This window comes from Notamacropus eugenii, chromosome 1, assembly GCF_028372415.1.
Source record: "Notamacropus eugenii isolate mMacEug1 chromosome 1, mMacEug1.pri_v2, whole genome shotgun sequence".
Taxonomy (NCBI): Eukaryota; Metazoa; Chordata; class Mammalia; order Diprotodontia; family Macropodidae; genus Notamacropus; species Notamacropus eugenii.
In genome coordinates, this window is record NC_092872.1 from 651757238 (window position 1) to 651773417 (window position 16180).

A 16180-nucleotide genomic window follows, 5' to 3' on the forward strand; every position below is an offset into this window, starting at 1 on the left:
CCTGTAAGGTAGGTCCTATAGACATCGTCTCCTCTTTAGAGGTGATTAAATGGAGATACGGAATGACTTGCCCCTGTCACACAGCAGGGAGTGTCAGAGAGGAGACTTTAATCCACAAATCCAGGTCCAGCACTCTAGTCACATTTCAAAATGAATCAACTCATGAAGCACGTATGGTTGCAGAGTTCTGCGCTGGGCACCTTCTACAAGAAACCTTTTCCAGTCCTCCTTCATCTTAGTGTCTTCCCTCTGTGGCACGTTCTATTTATCTTGTCTATCAAGTTTGCACATAGCTGTGATTTCCCTAATTAGGCTGGGAACTGCTTGAGATCAAGGACTGTCTTCTGCCTTTCTTTATATCTGTAGTGGTTAGCATATAGTAGATGCTAAATCAATGCCATCTAACTGGAGAACATGCTGTAAAAAGTTTAGAAAAGACATTAACCCCTTTGCTTCATGGAGTGTAGTCTACAAGTAACATGGAAAATGCTTTGAAAACCTTAAGGTGCTATTAATTAATTGTTACTTAAGGTGCTATTATTAATGGTAGCTATTGTCACTTTTATTATTGTTAGTGGTAATAGTGGAAATGAGACAAAAATCTAACTAATTAATATATATTTGGTTACCATTGCAGAGGATATTGAGATATCTTGGCCATTTGGTATTTTATGAGACAACAGAGCAGAATCTTTGAAATAAGATCTGTCCTAGAAAATCCCGGGCATATGGTCACCTTGGGTAGATAAAAAGATTTCATCTTTATGGTGATACTGCCTCCTTGAGCTTGATTTAGCCTGAGATCCTGATGAGATCTAGCAAAATGGCCTTCAGGGACAATGGAAAATTTAAGGCATTCCCAGAGAAATGACAAAATGGCCTATCAGTTATTAATATGGGGAAGTAATAACAAAGCCTGGAAAAGAAACCGTAAGATTCATTCCCACTTCACTCAAGCACAACACAAACTCTACACAGCTAAATTTAGTCTGTTCCACCCCCTGCATGTTCAAGATTGAGTCACTGTCACAGATAATTAGTATTCTTAAACGAGCATCCCATTTAGCCATCAGAATGCAAGCATCTGTTGGTGGAGATGACAATTCTCTCTTCAACCTGTCTGGCCACAGTTAAATCCCATAAAGAACCCTGCTGTATGGGTTCTGCAGGCAGAAAATCCTTAGCTTTGTGGTTTGGGGCTTTGCTAGTCCAAGAACACTCAGCAAGATGCACAACAGGGCTGAGGATTAAGAGGCATAAAGGTTCACTTCTGTCGTGGATGATGGTCACAGAAAGTGATCCAATCACTATGTCTTTTAGCATGCAGTCCTATAGTTTATATACCAGGGGCCTGCAAAGAGCTGAGGAGGGCCGTCACACTGCCAAGACGCTGCAGGCACGAATTTCCACTCTCACTTTCTGGGGATGCAATAAAGCCAAAGGCCTCAGATCTGCTTGGTCTCCCTACACGCTAAAAGTGATGTACTTCTAATGAATGAGTCACATTAGTACAGCTGTTCTCCTCCTCTCCAGCTCATTCAGCTAAATTCAGTTTTTAAAATGTGTTTATGCATGTGTCAGTGAAGTATGAAAGAGTAGGATAATCGTCAGATTAATACCACATTTTTAAATTTAGCCTTCTGAAACCTAGATAATGTTGGGCTTTAAATGATTGCTTTTAACATATTTTCCAATGGGGGCTTGAAAGATATATCTTGGAATTCCAATAAAATCAGGAATTGGACTCTTTTTCACTTTTACTCACCTGGAAAATAGCCTCGTTTCTTTCTAAGCCAGTTGAGCACACACACTGATTTAACATTCCTAAATATAATAGATGTTACGTTGCCTTAAAAACTGGGAGAATTATCTTATGGTAATAATCTTGGGCGATGTTATCAGGCCTCTCAACTTTACAATGGCAGTGGAATATTTTTTCTTCTGAAAGTGAATGAATTCTGAAGTGCTGGTGTAGCAAAGCATACCTCCTGACAATCCTGCAGGAATTTCTGAAGATCCCTGTTGTCCTTCAACCTCATCAGAAGCTCACTGGCTGCCTCACGATTCTTTCTGTGTCTGTGTAAGAAAAAGAGAAAAACAAATCACTGTGAAAAACATCTGCAATGTACCAAGTCCTGTTGACTTTCTTCCCTAGACTTCCTACTATTATTTTTCTGGTGATCTAGTGATGAGGCCAGCTATAGCAAAGGTTAGTTATAGAGTAAAACAGTCATTTAGAGTTTTTAATGCATGATCTATGCCAAAACAAGTATGTTCAGCATTTATAACTGAGTGACAAAAACTGATGAAGATTGGTAGTATATTTTCAGTGAAAAGGTCCAGATCAAGAGTGATTAAAACACTAGTTCAAGGTCACATAGCAAATCCATTGAAAGAACTGATTCCTAATCTTGAATTCTCTCCATCAAATGAGTTATTCAAAAGCACTGAGTGAGCATGAGCTATGCAACAGGGCTCTGCTGGGGACAATGCCCTTATGACACTTATAACCAAATGGTGTGAGACAGGACAAACACACATGAATGTACACATTTCTACACAAGTTCCTTGAAGGAAAATGACTGGATTTTATCTTTGCATCCTTCCACCTACCTAGAACAGTGCCTAGCATACTGAAGCTTAATAAATATGTGGTTGATTGATTAAAAAAAGATTTCTAAAACATCTTTAAACAGTAATATAAGAAAGTACAAATTAATGCCACTTTTGAGTATATTTCTTTTGAGAGGAAGGACAAAAACCAAATTTGGAAAGTCAGAACTGATTCACCTTTAAGACAATTTAGTCCAAGTCCTCAACTTGCAGAAGAAATGAATGCTCAGAGAGGGCAGTGGAACCGAAACCACAATCTTCCAAGACTCAGAAAGAGCCATGCTTAGCTAACAGTTTATACCACAGTTTCCTCATCTATAAAATCGAGATTGTAATAACTGTGCTTCAAGGTTGTTAAAAGGATAAAAGGAGATAAATCCAAAGTGCTACATTCATACCAGTTATTGTTGCTAAGGCTCACACTAGCACACTAAAGAAGCACATCTGAATTCAGTTCATACGCCCATCATGGACCCTGGAGGTCACTGCATTCACTGGAAAAAAAAAGTTAACCTTTCTGAGCCTCGAGGTTTTCCACCTGAAATTGGATGCTGTGAAAAAGATCGATTTTCTGGGCTTTCAAAGCCATTAGGAAGGCTAACCCACAGTGTTCTGGAGAAGTACAAAATAGTTTCAAGAAAACAGTTCCCCGAATATTGTCAGGAAGCCTGTGGTTTACAGCTGCATGGAGGAGCGGTAAAATTCAGTGGGGATAACTAGACTACAGAGACTGGCGTTTTCATGTTGGTTCTAGCAAGGCAAGCTACTGAGCTCAGCTTTTCTAGTTGTCCAACGGTGCTAACATCACTTGCATCTTCCCAACCCTTAGGAAAAGGATTTATAAGAATACCTAAGGAATTGATTTCTTTTCCATCCTCTACAATGCAGAGCATGGAATAAGTGAACTAATACCTAAGGAATTCTCTCAAATGAATGAAAGTCTATACTGGCACTCTGCACCATGTGGACACTGAACTAACACTAAATGAATGGCTACTTTTAAGAAAGAAGAATCACAGAATTTCTAAGCTGTTCCGTAGCTGAGAGAGCATCTGATACATCTTCCTCCCTGACTCTTTTCACTTTGAAGGTGAAGCAATTAAGGTCCAGAAAGGGTGAGCTATCCAAAGGTGAGGCAACAAGCTAATGGAAGAGTCAGAACTAGATTTCAGGTTTTCGGACTCCCTTCCCAATGTTTCTTCCACTACATTCATTGCTTCTAGCAGTAATGTTGCTATCGCTTCATTCTGGTGTGACAGATGGAAAGAAAGTGGGTCAACAGTGCCAAAAGTCTATCAGAGAAAGGGCAAATGTGTATTATAAATGGAAAAGATAGAGGAGCATATGACTCAGCTCCCTAGGGGAAAACCTCTTACTACTTTTCAAAAGCCCAAAGGCTTTCTACATCCTTAGGAGAAGAGGTCTCAATGAGCTCATATTCCCTTGGGAAAACTCTGTCTAAAGGAAATGTATCCCTTTCCACACCCACCCCAATTTCATCATGGAGAGGCTAAGGAGGACCAGCAAGGAACAGATGGGGTAGTTGGGGTGGGGGGGAAAATGGAAGGAAAAGGTATAAACCATCTGAAAAAGCAAGTAGACTAATCAGTGGTGAAAGAGAAACCCCAAAGGGGAAAATTGGGAGAATAATTCTCCAGCCAAATAGATGTGAAGGTGGAAATCATCCCCTGCGACTTTTATATTCCTGAGGTACAGGTATCAGAAGAAAATGGATAGGAATGAATAGGGTTATAATATAAAGAGAAATGGAAGGGATTTTGGATTAAACAATACTTTGGGAGTTGAATGTGATTCTTATTTCAAGACACCTTTGATTTTGGTGAGCCAGAAGGGTCAAAGTGGGTCCCAGAGGAAAGAAAGGGAGCTGGCTGCTTAAGGCTTCTTAAGAATGAACAGTTCAGTCAAGCTTACCAGGATAGCAAAGAAGTTAATAGGGAGCCGCTAGAATTCAAAGCAATGGGAAGGGCAGAAGGAGCACATATAGGAAAACCACTTTGGCAGTTATGTGGCAGACAGATTAGAAAGGTAAGAAATAGGAGAGACCAAATAGATCTCCAAATAGACCAAACTGCAACAGTTCATCTGAGGGGTGATGAGGGCCTGTAAAAGGATGGTGGCTATGAATGGAAAGATGTCATAAAGGCAAAATGACAAGATCTGCTAATGGACTGGGTATGTGAGGTGAGAGTGAGGAGCTGAGATTGATACTGAAGCCATGAGCCTGAGGAACTGGGAGATAGTAGTATCCTCAATGTTAATAGGGATATTGTAAAGAGAAGAGATTCAGAGGTGGAAGATAATGAGTTCACGCTGAGACACGTTGAGTCTGAGATGCCTGAGGGCTCATCCAGTTTGAGGTGTCCAAAAGCAGTCAGTGATATGGGAAAGGAAGTTAGGAGAGGGAACAGAGCTGAATATATAGATAAAAGAATCATCTATATAGAGGTGAAAATTGAATCCATGGGAGTCGATGAGGTCACCAAGTAAGATAGTATAAAGGGAAAAAGGAAGATGACTAAGAATAGAGCCTTGAGAGATACCCACAGTGAGTGATTACGAATCAGTCAGGAAGGAAGACAGAGAAGGAGGTCAGATAGATACAACAACCAGGAGAGGGGAGAGTCATTCATTTAGACATGAGAGAATGTGCTGGAGGAGGCGATCCAGCTGTGTCCAAGCTACAGAGAGGTCAAGAAGGATGAAGATTGAGAAAAGAACATTAGATTCTGTCATTTTAAAGATGTAGTTTCAGTTGAATGATGAATCCAGAAGCCAGGCTGAAGAAGGTTTAAGATAGAGTGAGGGAAGCGGAGGTACCCAATGTAAATGGTTATCTCAAGAAGTCTCAAAGAGAAGAGCAAGAGAGAGAGGAAGATGAGACTGGAATGGTGAAGAACAAAGTGAGAAACTTCAATAGTTTAACTGCATCTTCATCCTGCTTCAATATTTCAAAGTTCCATAATTTCAATGACGAGTTTTACTTCTCCTTAAATGAAGATAGAAACTCTTCCATAACCTAGTAGCTTTTAAAGAACTGTAAGGTCCGAAAAATTCATCCACCTGTGCCTAAACTGATAAGGCTCCCAATTTATCTAGACATGTAAATCCATCACTAGGCCCATATGCAAAACCTTTCCAGATTGGCAGTCTAGGGAATCCAGGGTCACCTTCACAATACAATAGTAAATTGGAATAAGACATTAGATCAAGGTTCTCAGCTTCTCATACATCATGGATCCCCTTTGGAAGGCAGGGGAAGCCTGTTATCTCCTTTTCAGAATAATATTTTTAAATGCAAAAAAAGGAAATCAAATATACTGAAGTACAGTATCAAAAAAAATTTTTATATGTTCAAGAGCCCTAGCTTTATTTAGATCTTCAATGAAGCAAAAAATCCAAATGTATTTCCTTTGATATTGAGAGAGTTGGGATTTAATACTCAGGAGCATCCATGCACCAAAACCTCCCTATTCTCTAAGGGCTGTATTCAAGTTGATTCAAGAATTTGTGATAGGTCAGAAATAAGACTTAAGACCTTTTCTACTAGCCCACAGCTATTATAATCTCCCCTTCCCTCCCAGAACATCTTATAAACCTGTTTTTAACACATACAGAAAATTTTGAGAAGACTCCAAGTCTATGAAAGGCAGTATATTTTTGCTTCAAGCATTATTTGGGGAAATTGAACTACATAAACATTTGAAAATGTTTCTTGTTCAATCACCAACTATTTTAAAAATTCAAGCATCATTGTCAGTTCTGCTATATTATCTTTTTTTTTTGGTGCTTAAATACTTTTTTTAAATAGTATTTTGGGGTTTTTTCCAATTATATGTAAAGAAAGTTTTAAAATTCACTTTTATAAGATTTTGAGTTCCAAATTTTCCTCTCCCTCCCTTCCCTCCCCAAGATGGCATGGTCTTTTTTTTTTTTTAAGTGTCACTGTCAAGGTAGGAGGAGATAGGGATGGGATAACAGTGAATAATTACCAAATGTCCAGCAAGAAGATGAAATTAAACTAGGAGAAGGGAGAAAGAAGAAATGAGGCTACTCTGAGGAGTGAGAAGATTTGGTGCAGAGGGACCAAGGGTATCACTGAATCAGGAAACACTTGGCAGAAGTGATTGAGGCTTAAATGTTTCAAAGTGCTTCCCGACAGTGGGAACAGGAAGCAAACTCCTTGAAGGTCAAAGCAAAGCTGTTTAATGGACTCAGATGAAGGGAATCTGTTGAGAACACTTGGAACTTGCAATGGCTGTCAGGATACTTTTAACAAGGTCTGATTTGTTGGGTTACTGTTGTCTCTCTCCACCCACCTCTCCCAAGTAGTGTACCACAGAATTTTTTTAAATCAACATGAGAAAAAAAAGACAATTTGGGCTCCAAGCCAGCAGGTGTTTATAGGAGAACAGAGGATTCCAGGTGCCCTGCACAAAGAGGCTTGGTGATTTTAAATATTTTTTAAATTGTTTTGTGGAAATAAGGAAGCCAGGTGCATGGACATTAGATACTGAAGGTCTTTTTTCCTAAGAAAGGAAAATTTTGCTCTCAAAAAAATGGTATTTGGGGTCAAGAACCTTGGTTTCTTGTTGTCCCAGACACTGGACTGTGGCCTGGAATTTTTCTTCAGTCTTTAACCATACCCCCCAGGAAGGAAACAACTAAAAGCTCTATTTTTCCATGTAGTCTCAGGCATCTATAAATACCAACAACACTGCTTAAAGCTGCAAGAGTACAGGCTTTCTTCCTGTGCTTTTTCATCTCAATGAACTTCATAATTCTGCTTCCTACCTAACTAGCTCAACCACAGCACTCAAGTGATTTTATATCAAAGAATTGGACCAAAGGATTTAGGTATTTATTTTGCTTATACCCATAAAAATGCCTGTAACTCATGGGTTTTTGTATTTTAAATGTAACAAGTGACATGGAGGGTCAACTCCTCATCTGAGGATATGAAATTGAAATTGGAATCTAATGGCATAGGGAGAAAAAAATAATTGAACACCTGAAAGATCACCCCATTTCCTGAGAGACAAAAGCAAATCTTTCCTTATATTCCCAAATATTTTACTTTCTTTTTAGTTCTTCCTTTTTATTAAAAAAGAAAAAATCTTCCAGCTTTGATGAGATCTGATTCGTGCTGAAGTAGGGGTCCAATACCTGCTGAAAGCTTCTGTCTTGTTCAAGGGTATTCCTGTTGCCAGGTACCACCTGCTCCCATCCCCTCTGCACCTGCTGTACACTTAGGGCCAGTGTTGAGCAAACTGATAAAGTAGAAAGGGAGCCAGGAAGCAGGAAACCTGCTAGACACTATATCAATGACTGTCGAGGCCAATTTGCTATAGACCTGGTATATTCTTTTTAGGGAGTGATCAGATTTTAACAGTGGGGGAAAAAAGGCTGAAGCAGCCTTTGCTGCTAAGTGTACTTTGCCTTCTCTTCAACAAGACTACCAGTGTTTTAAAAGAATATGGATCAGAGATTCTTAACCTGGTTTCCAAAGACCCCTGAAGACACTAGTTTTTCATTAAAAAAATGAAAGAATGAAAAAAAATAAAACATATAAAACTGTATCTCAATACAGTTGGTTGGTCTTCTTGGTAATCGATCAACCACCTTTTACTAAATGCCCACTACGTGCCAGGCACGGTGCTAATCTTGTACATTATATTTTTATTTTATGCCTTCTGAAACAATTTTGAGAAGGAAATCCTAAGCTTCACTAGTATGCCAAAGTTTTCCATCACACAAAAAAGGGTAAGAACCCCTGACATAGATGGACGAGATCATAATTAAAATGCATCCTCCTCCTCGTTTTAAAGAGATGGAAGAAATTCCTTCTCTGTTTCCCCCACCACAATCCTGCCTTGTAATTGGGGATTTGAGTCTGACTGAAAAAGGGGGAAGATTATGTTCCTAGGACTCACATTCCAAATTTACCTGAGCTCCTCAGCACAAGGAAACAGGAGAGGAACATAAAGTAGCTTCTCCTTGTAGTCTGTCATGAAGCAGCAACAGCAGCACCATGGTTAGCAATTTATATTGCCATTACTATATGCCAAGCACTGGGCTAAGTACTTTACCAACATAACCTCATTTTGATCCTCACAACAACCCTTCAAGGTAGATGCTGAAGAAACTTAGGCAACCAAGAGGTTAAGCTGACAGGGTCATATCACTACTAAGTATCTAAGGTTAGATTTGAACTCAGGTCTTCCTGACTCCTGGTCTATCCACTATGCCACCAGTTGCTTCAGCATGCAGCAGGAGCCCTAGGATATCCTCCAGGAATCTTCTTGAAGACTGAGTCAATTTACTCATTCTCTCACTTCGACAATGAGGTGATTTTGTCTTTTTTTTTTTTTTAACTGGCTTAAACTGTATCCAGAAATCATCTGGTTGAAAGCAGGCCAGGGAATATAGTGAATTATCAGGACAGTGGAGACAAAGAAGTGAAATGGAATACCAAGAATAGGGGGTAGGCTCAGTGAAGCTGGCCCTTGGGGGCCAGGGCAATTATCTGTCCCTGACCTTCCCAGACTTTGGTAATGAGGGCAAGGTGAAAACCTGGTGCAAGGATCAAATGAGGCAAATTGTCCTTTGGCACAGGAAAAAATTCTTTTAGGAACACAAAAAACACACAACTCTGGGGAGGAAAAAAGCCTTTTCTCTCTTCATGAAAGAGATACTGTTCCAATGTCATCTAAGCTGACTTTGCAAGAGATGCCAGATAAAGGTGCTTTGTACCTTGGGAAATGCTGGCTTTGCCAAGGGGGCAGGACGTGCAGACCAACCTTCTCCTGTGCTTTAGAGAGAGTATCCCATGGAGAGAGGAAGGGAAGCGGGGGGAGAGAAGGGGGAAAGAGGGGAGAGTGAACATGGACCTTGCTAGGAAAACTTCACAGCAGTGGGACCTCAGTCAAACCTGGTTCTCAGGCTCCCTTCCCCGTTGTATAAATGCCTTGAATGCTAATTGTCCCAGGGCCATGGACTCTTACCTGATCACAATTCAGCATGTTGGCTCTTACAGCATTTGATTAAAGATCAGCTAAATTTTGTTTCTCAAGCTCTTGATTTTCTATTATTCTTTATAATGGCCTTGTTTGGAAAATCCTAGGTTGCGAAATTATCATTGTTACTGATTTACCATGGAACTTCAGGTGAGATAGTCCTAAGGGCCTGAAATTAAAACCTAGCAGGCAAATCCACATCTATGGCTTTTTTGTTTTAGCACAGTCAGTGCTAAAATCAGTCAGATGGTCAAGACATGAAAAATGAAAGTGTGAGGTTTGTGTAAGATGCCAAGAATGCTGTACCTATCATCGATGGAGTCCACCTTCTCCTGGATCTTGTCCGAATTGATGTTCCCGTCACTGACCAGTCTCCGACCTGTCTCTACAACCGCATTGATCTTTTCCTCATTGGCATCCATTGTGGTCATGAAATCTTCTTGCTTTTTAATTGCTGCTTCTGCAGCCTCCAAGGTGGTGGGCATTTCAGTGTGGGCCAACACATATTCCTTTATAAAAAAATAACCAAGACAAGAACAGTAACAAGAAGCTGTATTCAATGCATTCCGTACACAAAAATAATTTCCAGCCTTTGTCAGACATGGGATCATCCCTCTCAGTACTTGCCAAAATTCTGTGTACAAATTCTGCGTAACGATTGATTCCTGACACTAGAAAGGTAAATTACTTAATTAGTAATGAAATTAAAACCAAAGTGATACTAATTTATTTATTTTCATCAGCAATTAAGTGTCATCATTAGATTGTAAGCTCCTTTAGGGCAAGGATTGTCTTTTACCTCTTTTTGTACCCCCAGGTCTTACTTAGCACAGTGTGGGGTGCACAACAGGTATCTAACAAACATTTATTGGTTGATTTGTATCTATAACAGGCGTGCTAACTGAAAAAGATAACAGAGGCTTTGAATAATGGTACCTATAAACACATCTTTATCCCTTTGTGTCTGACACTAGGAGCTGTACCCTCTTCCAAACATAGATCTGGAGTTAGAAGGGATCACAGAAACACATCACAGAAACAACACATCAGCCAATTCATCTAAATCTTGTTAAGAATTTCAATGAAGGGATCCCCTCTTACTGTGGTACATTAGAAAAGAGGATTCAGAATAAGAGGATTTGGGTTCAAATGCTGCCTCTCATGTGTGTCCCTAGCCAAGTCACAACTGTGTCATAACGGAAAGGATGGGTTAGACGTCTAGCCATAAGACCTGGGTTAAAGTATCTTGAATTCTCTGGACCTCAGTTGTTTCAACAGTAAAATGGGGGTTTTGGCCTAGAAATCAGGGATGGGGAATCGGCAGCCTTGAGGTCAAAGGTTCCTCACCCCTAGACTAGATGGTCTCTGAGGTCCCTTCCAGCTTTATCTAGATCTATGATTCAATGATCTTCTGGGGCAATCCATTCCACTACTTTTAATCGTTAAGGAATTTTCCCACGGAAAAAAAGCACCTTTTTTTGCCTGACTTCCTGCCACATTGTCTCCTAAGGGAAAAGACTAAGTCCTCTGACTTTTTAACTATACTCAGCAATGTTTTCTCCCCAAGATCCCATCTACTAAGGATGCTGCATGATCTCTGAGTTGCTCTGGGAACTCCCTCCGCCCACTTTCAAGGGTGGGAGGAGCTGGCCAATCTATAAAAATTTCTCTGTATCAGATTCTCCATGGACAAGATCCCTTATTCTGGTATATGGGCCAGAGAATATACTTGGATTCTTCCCAAAACCCATCAGCACTCTATAAAAGCAGGACAAACTTCCAGATACTTGATGGGATTCTAGATTTAGAGCTGGAAAGGACCTTAGAGAACACACAGTAACAATCATTATAACAGCTAACATCTATATAGTGCTTTCAGGTTTGCAAAATGCTTCACTTATATCTCATTTGATTCTCACAAAACATCTGTGGAGGGAGATGCTATTATTATCTCCACTTTACAGATGAGGAAAGTGGTTTGCCCAGGATCAAATAGCAAGAGCTTAGGAGGCATCTAAGGGTAAGGAGGAGTATAAGACAGTCTCTCTATTATGCCACCTTCCTGGATGGCCTGGTCCCTGTGCTAACAGGGATCTAGACCAATATTAGAGAAGCATGCTTTGATACTCTAACTTAGTGCACTGAAAGGGACTTGGAGCCAAAGTACCAAGCAAAGGTTTGAGAGGTCAACTGTGTTCTACATGTCATAGGAAAGAAAGGTTTGCCACTAGAGTTACCTGGTTATTAAGAAATGCTTCTGCTTGCTTTGTATCCCTAAGGAAAAGCTGGTATGCATGGGACTGAGAGAGGAGGTTTTGCCTGTTCTCCCACATTTTATGGAGCTCGTTCCATCCAGTGTCCAAGGCCTGCAGACGCTGCCGAAGAAACATGTACTGAGCATCTGTCTGCCCCTGGGTCACCATCTCACCCATGTCCCTCATCTTCTGGTAGTCTTCCTCATAGTTGTCGATTTCATTCTTGATGTTCTCATGCTGTGTGAGGAGCTTCTCAGCTTCTGTAAGGGTGTTTGGCATATCTTCTGATGCGATTGCTGTCTGGGTCCTGGATAACCATGACTGGAAGTCATCCAAGTCCCGAAGAAACTGCTGCAGCTTGCTGGCTTCTCCCAAGGAGGCCTCTCGGTTCTTGAGGGTGGTTTTCATCTCCTCCCATACATCACTGATCTCAGCCAATCTTGACAAGATGGCTTGGGCCTGGTCTGGATGCTCAGACTCTAGTTTCTCTGCCTCCTTCTGCAGGTCACTCAGTTTTGCCTCGATTGCAACTAAGTCTCGCTCCATACCAGTCAGCTTTCTCTGTAGGGCCATGACTCCCGCCAGGTCATTGCCTAGGTCCTGGGTAGATTCAATAACTTTGGTCTTTTCCCTTATCCAGGATTTGGTTTCATTGCACTCAAGATGGTAGTTCTGGATACTCAGGGCTGATAGGAGGGCATCTTTCTTCCTGTCTACTAGTTCTCTGAACTGGCTCCACCTATAAACGAAAGAGAAGAGAATTAAAATGATATGAAATGCTGATATTTGGATACTAAAATCAAAGACAAAAGTTAAAACTGGTTCCCCTTCCTACCCCCCAATGAAGAAACACCTGCTGAACTAGACTATTGGCCCTCCTGCATTTTTTTCCCCTCTACAAAACAATGAGGTCATTTAGTATGGAAATGGTTGATATTGTGGAAACAGAATGGAGATGGATGTCACATAAACTGGCTTAACTAGAAAAGAAAAAGCACCTGTGAAGAGTTAATGCCCCAACAGCCACAGAACACCTGTCTTTGAATAGAATCCGTGACATTCCTTATTCACAACACACTAAATTCTCATGTAAAGTATGGCTAATGAACCCAAAAGTTGATGCTGGCTCTTAGAACTGAGTCTTTTCTGTATTTTTGCTCAAATGTGATTTCCTACTCAGTAGGAAAGTAAGGCATGGATAAAGGTCTGGCTTTACAAGAATTATCATGGACTCTAAGTCTAAAAATCATCAGTATTTTGTCTGAGATAATAACTGAAACGGGAGATAAAATTCTAACTATCCTCCCACACCTTTATTCCCATGATGGAATACTGGTAAGAGACGAAGAGAGAATGAGAAGGTAAGAGGGGTAAGAGAAAGAGAGAGAGTAAGAAAGGAAATGGAAGGGAAAGCTGGAATGGAGGTGGGCTGCTTTACCCTGCACATTCCAACCACAAATGAGTCCTCCTAGTAAATCAGGAAAAGTTAACATGCAAAATGTTAACGTGCAAATGACAATGCCATTAAAAATAAAATATAATACCTGGTAGGAAGATGAAATGTTTGAACCCATCTTTCCTCACTGTATTGAGGTCATTCATTCCAAACACGAAAGGCATGCCTTAGTCTCATACCAACCTTGTGTTGAGTTTGTCCTGCTGGGCCTTGATTGCCTTCTCGCTTGGATGGCCACTGTGCATTAGCTGTCGTGCAATCTGGTTCACCACTGCAACCCGTGATGCCTGGTTGTTCATTTCAGGCTCCAAGCTTTCAAATCTGAAAAAAAGAGATTTTTCAGTGGCATTCAAGTTCCTCCATTACTGAGAAGTGAGTGGTAACCATGAGGGCACAACCCTCAACTTGCTCTTACCTATGCTGGATGACCTCTAGGTCTTCCAACTTCTCTGGAATCTGCATGTTGTTAAGCCACTGTTCCTTTTCATCTATCCAAAGCTCACAGGCATCTGCCTCACTGAACATCTTGTGCAGAGCCAGGGTGTCCTGGAGCGCCTGCTTCCTCAGCCGTGTAAGTTCTGCCACCTCTTTATATCTCTCTTCAATTCCAGACAACCTGCCTCGCACATCAGGAGACTCAGCATGCTCTTGGGGTAGGACAGTGGCTTGCTCATGCAATGTGTCAATGGTTGGTCTGTAGTTAGCGATCTCTTCAGCTACATCCTTATGTTTCTTCACCAAGGATTGTGTTGAGTACTCATCGTGGCCCACATCGTTGCTGGAGACAATCTTGAGGATGTCCAACATCCAGGCATCAATGTCATCAGCATCTGCTTGGAACTGATGGAGAAGAGAAGCTTCTTCCAGGCGCTTTTTCCGAATGGCTGAAAGTTGTTCCAGGTTAGCCCACTGCTGTCGGATATAAATGATTCTCTCTCGGATTTTCTCAGAACCAAAGTGTTCTTCAGTGATCATGTCTTCCCCTTCCTTGATGGCCTGCTCAAAGTGGCCACTGCGTCCACTCATCTCATCCTCAAATGCTTTGTGCTTGCTGAGCAGACGGACAACACTGGTCAGGTCTTTCCCGTAGTCATCTGAGGATAGGATCTTCTCTTTCTCCCTTATCCAGCCTTCCTCTTCTGCCATTTCCCAGAAGAACTTCCACAGGCGGCGAGATTCCTCTAGGCGAGCTCGCCGTTCAGCTGCCAGCTGGCAAAGCTCTTGGTAACAAAACTCCATGTGGGCTACCCTATCTCGGATGACTTGTGGGTCACATGGTTTGTAACCTGTTTGAGATAGGGGAAGAAAAGTGAAGGTGTTCAGAATATGTAGCTTGGGTTTCTTGCTAATCTGGAATCAAGAGGCAATACCTTTGTTGCTGGCTAGACTTAACATAACATGGCCTCCTTGCTACCTAGAGTTAGGTGAAAAGTATTCCCTCTGTGTTAGGAAAAAATATCTCATCTCCAAGTCACTCAAGAACTAAGAGGGCATACGAGTCAATTTTGTTTCTAAGACATGCCATAATACAAATATTCTCAGAGAATACTGATCAGTATGATAGGATATCAGATGGGAAAAATAAACGGTTTCCTCAGCAGCCATGCAAGGTTATAAGGACATGGCCAAACCAAGTGTATCTTTAGTGAAGCTTCATTGTTGAACATGAAAACATAACACCAAGTTGGATTTGGAGATTTGGCAGAAAAAGGAGAGAAAAGTGGATGAGGAAGAGGGAATTCTCCTATTTCCCATTCCACTGTATGAATTCAAGATCGATGGCAAACATTTCAAATTATTCTCTCCAGATTGTATCCTGCTCCCCTACCTCCATTCACAGTACTTGGTAAATTCAAAAAACAGCAGCTGAGAGACCCAAATTTATGCACTACCTATGACAGCTTAATAGTGTCAAAAGTCTAAAACGTCCCATTTCCCTCCTATCAGACAGAAATCAATGGGAGGTTTCTCTTCTCCCATTTTTGGTGGCTGGGAGGTATCAACATCTTCAATAGTCAAAGGGTCCTCCCTTACCTTCACCATCTGTAGCAAACTTCTGAGCAGAGGCATTCACACCCCTCACCCTTTCTGCCTGGATACCAATGTCAGCTTCAACCAAAGCATGTTTTTGCAACAAGTCTTCCACACCTAACAAATGTTTGCCATAGTCTTGAGACAAGAGTAGCACCTGTGCAAGAAAGACAGTGAAAAGATATTAAGTCACATGTTTGTTTAAAAAAGCAACAATAATAAATACCAACTCAATTATGTCAAGAGAAGAAGAGCATCTGAAAGCCGAGGGGTCCATGGGAAAGCACCAGTTTCAGTATCTTCACCTACTCAACCTTTAGAGCAAAGCTGCACTCTTCTAAACAACCCACTCATTTCTCAATTCTTTGTAGCCTGCCTTCCAAACCTACCACTCAATCAAAACTCTTTTCTCTAAGGCTACTAGCAATCTTTCCATTGTTAAATGTGATGGTTCTTTCTTTTCTCCTTTCAGATTCCAACATCCCTGCAGCATTTAACATCTCAAACTGACCCTATCCAAAATAGCTTTCCCTGTAAACCCACCCTCATCCCAAATTTCTCTATTTTTGTTGAGGAAAGAACCATCCTTATGAGCACCTGGGTTCACAACCTTAAGAGTCATTGTCTACCTCTTGCTGTCTGTTTCTCCCACCCACATACTATCATTTTGTGGCTTCTCTCTCTACATCATCCTCACTTAAGATTACTGTAATAGCCTAACTGGTCTCCATGCATTCAGTCTCTCCTCTCTGCAATCCATACTCCAAAAAGCTGCCAAAAAAAAGCTTTCT

General features: G+C 41.0%; 1 protein-coding gene across 11 annotated transcripts in view; it reads right to left on the bottom strand.

Annotated features, from left to right (window-relative positions):
- The window catches only part of SPTBN1 (spectrin beta, non-erythrocytic 1), a 270174-nt gene that overhangs the window by 40124 nt on the left and 213870 nt on the right, over window positions 1-16180 (bottom strand). For all 11 annotated transcript variants that reach the window (XM_072635555.1, XM_072635566.1, XM_072635559.1 and 8 more), the window contains 6 exons: window positions 15393-15546; window positions 13774-14644; window positions 13542-13679; window positions 11885-12641; window positions 9954-10156; window positions 1986-2076 (listed from right to left, as the gene is read on the bottom strand). In XM_072635555.1, coding sequence (XP_072491656.1) covers window positions 1986-2076; window positions 9954-10156; window positions 11885-12641; window positions 13542-13679; window positions 13774-14644; window positions 15393-15546 — 2214 coding nt within the window. The remainder of the gene's footprint in view (window positions 1-1985; window positions 2077-9953; window positions 10157-11884; window positions 12642-13541; window positions 13680-13773; window positions 14645-15392; window positions 15547-16180) is intronic.